Here is a 9,931-nt window from a genome sequence, read left to right on the forward strand (position 1 = left end):
TGCCCCCTCTGGAAACCAGATGGTAGAATTTTGTGTTTCTTGCACAAAATGTACAATATAGTATTACCCATCAAATAATATAATTTGAGCAAAACGTCTACAGTAGCATTTGCAAAATTTGCTCTGAAGTGCGAAAAAATGGTATTTTCCTATAAAATCCTATAGTAAATGTACTTGTATTTTGAGATGGTCCCTAAAAAATAACTTGATGGTAGATTTTCACTAACCTTGGCATGTATACTTAAGTCAATGTAAGGTATATATGGTATAAAATTAAAGAATTTCTCTATAGTAGTTTTCACACAATAAAACCCCAGTCGGCTTCCTTAAATAAACCATTCAAGATATTTTTAAAAAACTTTATATGCTGATACCTACAGTGAGAACTATTCAACTGTATCAAAAACATTTGACCTTGCACTTTCCTGTGACCTTGATCTCACTTTTCTTTAATTTACATTTTGCTTAGTTTTAAAGAAACCATTTATGATATTTTATGTTAGCTTATGCAAGTTATACATAATTTTATGAGAATTCATCATCTATACCTGAAATTATAGAATTTCAATTTTAAAGAAACTATTCAAGACATTCTCATCAAACTTCATACACTAATACAAATTTTACTGTTGCATTACTAATATTCACTTTGCGGGGCATTCATGTCCTATGGACATATCTAGTTTGAATTTGCTCCATTTAAATTTACCCACTTGGAACAAGGACCAATGGTGCAAAAATAAAGTGGGGACAGAATTTAACCTGTGTACAGTAGATCCATTCATAATGAACATCCAATATTAAATGTAAGCTACCATGAGAAGAATGCAGCATGAAAAAAAAAGATTGTCATTCTTAAACATGTACATACAACCCTATGAAATGACCCCCAAACAAGATGATAAGTCAGTAAGATAATTAAATTTAATGTGTTACTCATTTAATTTCCCAATCTCTAAAATTATATGTACATTCAAATGAGAAAACACCAGAAAAAAATGTACTTGAAAGTTCATAGTATTGTCATCTTTGATAAAATCATATCCATTTCAGTCAATATCATAGGAAACTCCGGGCATTGGTCTTATCTTATTTCCAAAGAGATCTTGTTCGTAATGCCTTGGATTGCAAAACTGCACGGCTGTACCTGATGGCCAAGTTGGGACAGTTTTCTCATAACCACTGACGTGAATGAGCCCCATTAAAAAAGCCATTGGCCAGAAGATGTGCATCTTTTTGTATTTCTTCACTGTAAAATAAAAAGATTATTTGGATAATGGAGAGACAAAATATGATATTTTTCTTTCCACAAACAGCAGTTTGCAGAAAATAAGTACAAAGGTATGTCAATTTTAATATGTTTGTATATGTACTTTGATTGATTGATTGATTGATTGATTTTGTTTAATGCCGAGTCTGCAATATTTCAGCCATATTTCAGCGGTGAAAAGTTATGTTCAGGATTGAAAGATATTTTGGGTTTCTCTGGCGGCCCCCAGTGAGCCTACTCTTTTTTCGAGAACCAAAAAAACGATCTTTTACGTGCCAAGGGGGTTGTTATCCTTGACACGGGGCCCCATTTAACGTCCCATCCTATGTAGTTTGAAGACTTTTGTAGTTTGAAGACTTTTGCTAAGTGAATAGCTGACAACCTTCACATGATCAGAGTGAAGCTTTGGGAAGTGAGTCAGGCAAGGTAACCATCTAAGATTCTTATCTAGAATCTTATTTAGTTCAGAAATTATACATCTGACATACAGATTCAAAACAAATTCAAAACAAGATTCAAGTACCATAAGACTAAAGGACTATATTCGGTAATGATAAATATTTGCCCCCAAAATGAAACTCTGACGAAGAAACATATAATTACATTCTAAAACAGGGGGATATCTGCAGACTTCAAAGCACTGAATATTTTCATAAGCCTTGACACCATATGTTAGATAAGACATAAGGAAAATGGAGTAAATTCAAAAATTTCCATGATTTATACAGAAAAAGGTGTATATTATGTCTATATTTTGAGTAAAAGTTACCGAGCTCTGGTCTGCTCCAACTCAATATTTTGATATAATGTGTAGAATGATAATATCAATGAAATATGTAAATATTGTTCTGGAGCAGGTCTGCGCTCTTTAAATTTTATAGTAAACATTGAACAAATTTTGTCCATTTTTTTCCTCTTTCCGAAAAATAACACAAAATCTGAATAGTATGTGACGTCATAGAAACAAACATAGGTAATCAGAGATTACAGGGCTCACCTCAACGAATGTTGTCTTTAAGTAAGGCAAAGTCCCACACTAACTAATAATCTAGGAGTGTGCATTCCTAGATGCAACATTTATGCAATTTTGGTCTGATAGGGCTTGCAGTTACTTGGGAATAGACTTATCTGAAAACTTAAAACTTGTCACTCACCCAGAAAATGTAAGTCAAATCCAGCATCCGAAGCAAGTTTGAGATTGTTCGTCCCTTGATGCATCATCCATGCAAGTTTGGTTCAGATAGGCCTTATAGTTACTTGGAAATGACATCTGCTTCAAAACCTTTAACCTGGTTACTCATCCAGAAAATGTAGGTCAGATCCAGCATCCGAAGCAAGTCCAGTAGTGTATCCTTAGATGCATCATCCATGCAAGTTTAGTCAATACAGGGCTTAAAGTTACTTGGAAATGACATCTGCTCCAAAACTTTAACCTGGTTACTCATCCGGAAAATGTAGGTCAGATCCAGCACCTCAAGTAAGTCCAGTAGTGTGCATCCTTAGATGTATCATCCATGCAAGTTTGGTCAATATAGGGCTTATAATTACTTGGAAATGACATCTGCTCCAAAAACTTTAACCTGGTTACTCATCCAGAAAATGTAGGTCAGATACAGCATCCGAAGCAAGTCCAGTAGTGTGCATCCTTAGATGTATTATCCATGCAAGTTTGGTCAATATAGGGTTTATAGATACTTGGAAATGACATCTGCTCCAAAAACTTTAACCTGGTTACTCATCTGGAAAATGTAGGTCAGATACAGCATCCGAAGCAAGTCCAGTAGTGTCCATCCTTAGATGTATCATCCATGCAAGTTTGGTCAATATAGGGCTTATAGTTACTTGGAAATGAGACCTGCTCCAAAAACTTTAACCTGCTCCAAAAACTTTAACCTGCTCCAAAAACATTAACCTGGGCATTCTTTAGCTGAAATTGCAGCATCTGAAACCTTGACTGGTACAATGAAACACACTAGAAGCATCCTCCATGCATCTCTGACTGATATAGGCCATAGAAGTACTTGAAAAGAAAACTGCTCCAAAAACCTTAACCTGAGACGCCGACGGTATTACATCAGCTCCCCCAACTTCATTGAGGTGAGCTAAAAATTGCCAATAACCTACTTTGAAACTATAATATTTTTTGTTAATTTAGATTTCTATTACAATATATATATTTCAGCACATTTCAAGAAATTTTCAAAATATGAATTTTGTGGGGGTGAAAATATGCAAGTACCGTACATAGTTCTTTCTGGATCATTTTCAAAGTATTTACCTAGAAGTATGGACTTCATTTTTTTTACGTTACTTAGTTCAGAAATTATAGATCATACAGGTTAAAAACAAATTCAAAAGAAGATTCAAGTGCCTTAAGATTAAATTTCTGGATGATTTTCAAAGTATTTACCTCGTAGTATGGATGTCAATTTTCTAAGACAGCTTAGTGGAATAGTAGGATGTTTTACTCAAACAATAGTTGAGTACTCATTAAAAAATTTAATTTGTGTGTGTGTATGTGTCAATGTCAGGTTTTGCTATTTACAGACTGGTACAATATTCATTTACTCCATGCTACCATCACATACTTAGTTTTTTCGAAAAAAAACTTTTAAGTAGCAAGAAATATTTGAACTTAATATATATATTTGATTTGAAATGAAATGATCTGAAACATGGGTAATTGGAGATTACAGAGCTCACCTCAATGAATGTTGTCTTTAAGTAACACAAGGCCCCACGCTAAACTAAATATCTAGTAGTGTTGTGCATCTCTAGATGCATCATCCATGCAAGTTTGATTCAGGTAGGTCTTAAAGTTACTTGGGAATGGACCTGCTCTAAAAAATTTCTTATGGTCATTCAGATCCACATCTAAAGCAAGTCTGATAGGTTCATCCCTAGATGCATCATCCATGCAAGTTTATTCCAGGTAGGTCTTACAGTTGCTTGGGAATGAACCTGCTCCAAAAACTTTCACCTGGTCACTTTTCTGGAAAATATATGTCAAATTCAGCATCTGAAGCAACTCTAGTATTGTGCATCAATCAGGCTCATAGAATGTGAGGAAAGGGGTATAGTATTCTGCTATAGTAAATTTTCCTTAAGATGCCCCCCCACTTTTTGTTGTTGTATAAAGGACTGGGAGAGATAATTGGGTTTTTTTTGTTTTGCTTTTCAGATTTTTTTCCAAAGTTGCCCCCCCCCCCCTTTTTGAAAAGGTTGCTACAGGCCTGTCAATAAATGTATCTTCAGTGCAAAGTTAGTTAACATAGCACTTATAGTCACTTAAGAAAGAAATTGCTCCAAAAACTTTAATCTACTCACTCATCTGGAAAATATAGGTCAGATCCAGCATCCAAAGCAAGCCTGGAAATGTGTACCCTTAGATGTATCATCCATGCAAGTTTGGTCAATATAGGGCTTATAGTTACTTGGAAATGAAACCTGCACCATAAACTTCAACATGCTCCAAACACTTTAACCTGCTCCCAAAACATTAACCTGGTCAATCTTTAGCTGAAATTACAGCATCTGAAACCTTGACTGGTACAATGAAACTTCCATGCATCTCTGATTAATGTAGGGCATAGAAGTACTTAAAAAGAAATCTACTCCAAAAACTTTAACCTGGGCGTTGACACCAACGCCAAGGATATTACATAAGCTCCCCTCAACTTTGTTCAGGTGAGTTAAAAAAAATATTGGTCAATATTTGGAGATATACAAGTAAAAGGGTGAGTCTGGGTGTCACAATCAAGTCCAGTAACAACATGTTGTGTGTATCATTCATGAAAATGGTTTCTCTCATGTCTTTCTAATGTATTAAAAAAAACTTGAAATTCTATTAAATATCCCGGAGAATTCACTTTATACATGTGTTTTAACTACATATTTACTATTTATTTCTATTGGGCTCAGATGAAGTGGCAATATGGAATTCAAAGGTTCCAAATTTTTTCAATACAAATAAATTAGATTTAAGAACCCTCTATACACTGCACACTAAAGAGTTCCAATTCCATGCTATTTTTATGCAGTTAGAGTGATCTGCCCTTAGATCTAAAATGGAATAAATTGAAATCTAAATTTGTTATTCAATTTGTAATCAATTCAAACATTCTGAACATTTCATTTGGTCTAGTTGAATTAAATGAACGCCTTATTTGCATGTATTTTTGCCATTTAAGTAAGCAACAGTGATTTCAGTTCACCAACAATTCATCGTCTTTGAATATTTTTCCTGGAGATAAATGGCAGGTACCCTATGTTGAAAATTAAATAGATGAACTCCATATTTATATCTTTATATGATATAATTTTCTCAGAGCCTAAAAAACATTTTTCATTGGTGTATATAGGGTCCTTAAGTGAAATATATAAGAGTATATTCACTTGTATATTGCAGTCATTGGGAAGCTAGGCCATAAAGGTCAATGGGACTATGGTCCAACTGTCAAAGTTTTTAATGGGCCATTTTGAAAATGAATGGGCCATCTATATATATTCTGATGGGCCATTTCAAGAAAAAACAAAATGACACACAAAATGTGAAATAGGATAGGAAACATGTTTCTTTATTAACCAAATCTTATTTTTCACGTATGGAGTGTTTCACATTTAATGGAACCCGCAAACAATATAATTTTCTCATATTTTGGATCAATAACGTCAAAATCTCAATTAAAAATGGGAAATGAGTGAGATAATGTACCTTTGATGTCCTAAATAAACTTTATAAAGCACTTCATGTAACAGGAAACAGTTTTTGTTGGGTTTTAACCAATGAGATTTATTGTATTAAAATGACTGCATTTAAAATGAAAGTAAAACAAGCAAGAAAGTTGTATGCAATATATTTCCAACTAATATCGCTAAAATTTGAATGCGCACCTTGGTGCCACCAATGGTTGATTTAATACGCCAATTTTCACTTCAATGCGACTATGGTGCATGGCGCAAGCCCTTCCCAATCACTGATATTGTTTTAAAGATTTACTACTTGTGCCAATGTAAAGGTGTGAAGTTCCAGCTGAAGCATACCAAAATAAGTAATAACTCTGATGTAAAAAAAAAAAAAATTGACCAAAACAAAAATTCATTGGTATGACTGATGACCATTTTTCACAAACTGTGTATCCTCAAAATGTATTCTCAAAACTGTGTGCACTTCACTAAATCCACAAAAAGTGATGCTCACGAATACTGATGAAACCACAGCACTGGATTCTGATAGGTGAAATAAATTTGACTAAGTAAAACAACATATGAAAAAGAGTTTGTTCTTCTATGTAATTGTTTTTGACTTTTAATTTTTAAATGTGGGTCCCAAATACTAATTTAGGCTAGTAAAACTTGTAAAGTTGGGGGTCAATATAGCCCATCAAGTTTAAATGTTTATATTTATATTATTTGCAACCCTGGAGATATCACAATTTAGGATGATCAATTTTATCTGTAAATATGTATACAAGAATTAAATCGGAATCTGATTTATTCATATTGTCTAAAGTAAATAATTTGTTGTCATGCCCCTTTTATCACAGATTCGAAAATCAATAATTTGTTTTCATGCCCCTGTAATCACAGATTCGGATGCATATAGTTTTTGGTCTGTCCCTCTGTCTATTTGTCCACAACAACTTCAACCTTGGTCATAACTTTTGAATGATTAGAGCTAGGGCTTTCATATTTCACAGATATATTCCTTGAAACAAGACCTTTCCCTGAGTACCAACATTTTTCACCTCCTGACCTTGGATTTCGACCTACTTTTGAAAAAATTTTTTACCTGGACTATAACTTTTGAATGGTTGGTACAAGGGTTTCTCATAGGGCTGTCACGAGTACCCGAAATAACCGAGAACCGCGGTCCAAGTTGTTCGGTTCGGTTCCGGTTCCATTTTTCCGGATTTCGGTTCGGGTCTCGTTTATATATTAGAGTCTGTTCAATACAAAAAATGGCGACGAAATCAAAGGAATGATTACGATAACAGTGATAAATGAACATCACAACTGAAATCTACTTCATTCCATGACAAAACACTTGTCACGGAAGTATTAGATAATTATCAAAACGAGCAGGAATGGTCAGGTTGTGGCTAATAGTAGGCCAAGTCACCGATGTCTAGACGTTGGCATGGTTAAGACTTGTTTTCAATGTAAATTTAATGTAACAAATAAAGATTTTTCAAGTTAAATTCATGAAATTAAGGTTTAAAATAGATTTAAATACCCGACCTGAAAAATCCGGAACCGAACCGAAAATTTACAGAACCGACCCGACCCGAAAAATTTTGGAACCGTGACAGCCCTAGTTTCTCATATTTCACTTGTGACCTTTCTTTAGATACCAACATTTTTTAACTCCTGACCTTGACCTTGAAGTTTGACCTACATTTGAAATACTTTAATTTTAGTTACTTATGACATTGGAGTTTGACCTACTTTTGAAAAAAATCAGTTTTAGCTACTTACAGATGGGGCCTTTAACTACAGCCCAGGTGGCATTGGCAGCAAAAAACACCCCATATAAATTATCTCTGTCAAAGTATGTATTCCAGGCATACCATGAAGCTCCAAAGAATAATGTAGAAAACACTGAAAAAAGAAATGTACATGTATGTAATATATTTCAAATAAATTTAGTTAAGATTTTGTACCATAATTCAGTGAAAAATTACTTCATGCCAAGCTTAATTTCTCAAAACCCAGTGATGTGTTCAGAAAGGCCCTATTAAATGTGTGTGTTCTTATATAATTACTTTGCATTATCAGCCTTAAGTATATAGAATATCACTGAACTTACTTGACAAAGGTACATTTCTTGCCAACAGTTGTGCAAAATAGCGTGCAGTACGAGATCCAGGATTTTTGGGATGGGGTAACAGGTAGCAGTCTGCCACTGAGAAATACACCCCTGTGAATAGAAAAAATTGTAATTTTTTAAGACTTTTTCATACCACTCAGTAATATTCAGAATTGCTTAATGACTGTGTGCATATTCAATACACAATTCCCATTAGAAATATATCTTAATTATCTCCATAATTTTATTTGATGGATCTTTAAAGTGTCTCTTTTTAAATATGATTTCATCATTGAAAACCCAACATGAACTCTTCATTATTTAACACGATTTCTTCTTTCTTCCATTTTTTTAGGTAGGCCATAATTTTTCATAGAAAATGGAAAAAATGTTTAGGTTGCAAGTAAGACACTTTAAGGATCCTTTATACATGTAATACATTTATAAATGTTTTATGGACATGCATTGAGAAAACTGCATTGTATAAATGTTTAAACATTGAGTTTTTCTTTTTCATTTTCAACAATTTATTTATACCAGGAATTCAAAAAACTTGTAGTTCAAAGACAACAAAGTACTAATGAATAGAAATCACTGTTATCTTCTTAAATCATTAAGTTAAATGGGAAAAATGCATGACTACCTTTTTACACCTTCTCCTGCCTATCACTTTCACTCAAAAATCTACAGTAACGTTAACTGCTTTTCTACAATATCCATGGGTATAGCCATTTTAGAAGCCACTTGGGATAACTCTGTCAAAAATCATTTGACCATCACCAAATTTAAACTTGACCTGCAGATTTCTATGGCGTTTCCATATGTCAAATTTGAGCTGACTGTGTGCAACTGTTACAGAGATAATGAACAGAAAGTGAATGATGACGGAATGACAGCAAGACGAAACAGGGTAACACTTATATACCACGGTCATTTTATGGCAGGGACATAAAAACGGGAATCAGCATTTCTTTTATACTTTTTTGCAACTCTATATTTTAATTTACTTTCACTCAGTCATCACGGGAAATACAAATCTTGCTTAAAGAAACAGGAACTAGTTATAGAATTGAATTGTCTGATAAAATCATTTGCTCTTTTTGGCTTGGCAACTTATAATGAACATTGACATGCATGCAATTATTGCTTCCAGGATATACCAAAAGTTTAAGCGAGGGAACACAATGCCATATAATATTATATATAATACCAGAAATGACATAAGCGTTGATCGACAAAATAACTTGGCCATAAATCAAAGGTTTTTACAATGCTTGGCTCATCATCTGTAGCTCTCTGGTTTGTCTGTCCAAAATTTCTCAATCAGATGAACAAGTGTGTAAATATTGCTGCAGCTGGTCATGTTAGTCATTGTATAGGCATATCATCCCAAAACAGCTTCGTGTTTATGCACATAACCTCTTACTTCAATTTAATACATATTTATTATATTAAAAAAACTAGATAGTTAGTTCTAAAATATAATCAACTTTAAACTTCTTTACCATATATAAATCCGGCTTTGCCAAGAATGTACATTTTTTTGGTTGTATTAGTTCTAATGTCACCAAAGAACAAATGCATTTTCCCAACTTTGTCCCATTCTGTGGGTTCTTCTAATATTTGTCGCCGATATTTTTTCTTAAATTCTGGAGGAAACCCCTGTAAACCATATCCAGGCATTTTCAGGAGCTCTCTATCCTATGCCCTTGGCATAGAACAGATGTCTAAAGTTTAGTTTCGTAGGGTTACATTGGCATTGTTTCCATTTGGCTTTAATGTGATAAATTGGTAATCCACAGACAATTTAAAAAAATAGGAAATATTTTCTTGAAGTGAATCCCAAAGCTTTC

The 9,931-nt window shown here is 33.8% G+C and overlaps 1 protein-coding gene across 1 annotated transcript; it reads right to left on the reverse strand.

Annotated features, from left to right (window-relative positions):
* Positions 1 to 910: 910 nt before the first annotated feature.
* LOC133188344 (uncharacterized) lies at positions 911 to 9,816 on the reverse strand. Its single transcript, XM_061323725.1, has 4 exons — positions 9,584 to 9,816; positions 8,079 to 8,189; positions 7,748 to 7,870; positions 911 to 1,249 (listed from the first exon to the last, which is right to left on the reverse strand). Exons 1-4 carry the CDS (start codon positions 9,759 to 9,761, stop codon positions 1,050 to 1,052), a joined length of 612 nt encoding a protein of 203 aa, XP_061179709.1. The 5' UTR covers positions 9,762 to 9,816; the 3' UTR covers positions 911 to 1,049.
* Positions 9,817 to 9,931: the final 115 nt, after the last annotated feature.

This window comes from Saccostrea echinata, unplaced genomic scaffold, assembly GCF_033153115.1.
Source record: "Saccostrea echinata isolate AGI-Se365-2 ecotype Australia unplaced genomic scaffold, CSIRO_AGI_Sech_v1 ptg000016l, whole genome shotgun sequence".
Classification (NCBI taxonomy): domain Eukaryota; kingdom Metazoa; phylum Mollusca; class Bivalvia; order Ostreida; family Ostreidae; genus Saccostrea; species Saccostrea echinata.

Excerpts from the sequence above, each read along its gene's own strand:
- LOC133188344 (XM_061323725.1), bottom strand. The coding sequence starts at position 9,761 with ATGCCTGGATATGGTTTACAGGGGTTTCCTCCAGAATTTAAGAAAAAA. Across the intron at positions 8,190-9,583 it reads CAAAGCCGGATTTATATATG|GGGTGTATTTCTCAGTGGCA; the intron begins GTAAAGAAGTTT and ends TTCTATTCACAG. Across the intron at positions 7,871-8,078 it reads AAGAAATGTACCTTTGTCAA|TGTTTTCTACATTATTCTTT; the intron begins GTAAGTTCAGTG and ends TTCTTTTTTCAG.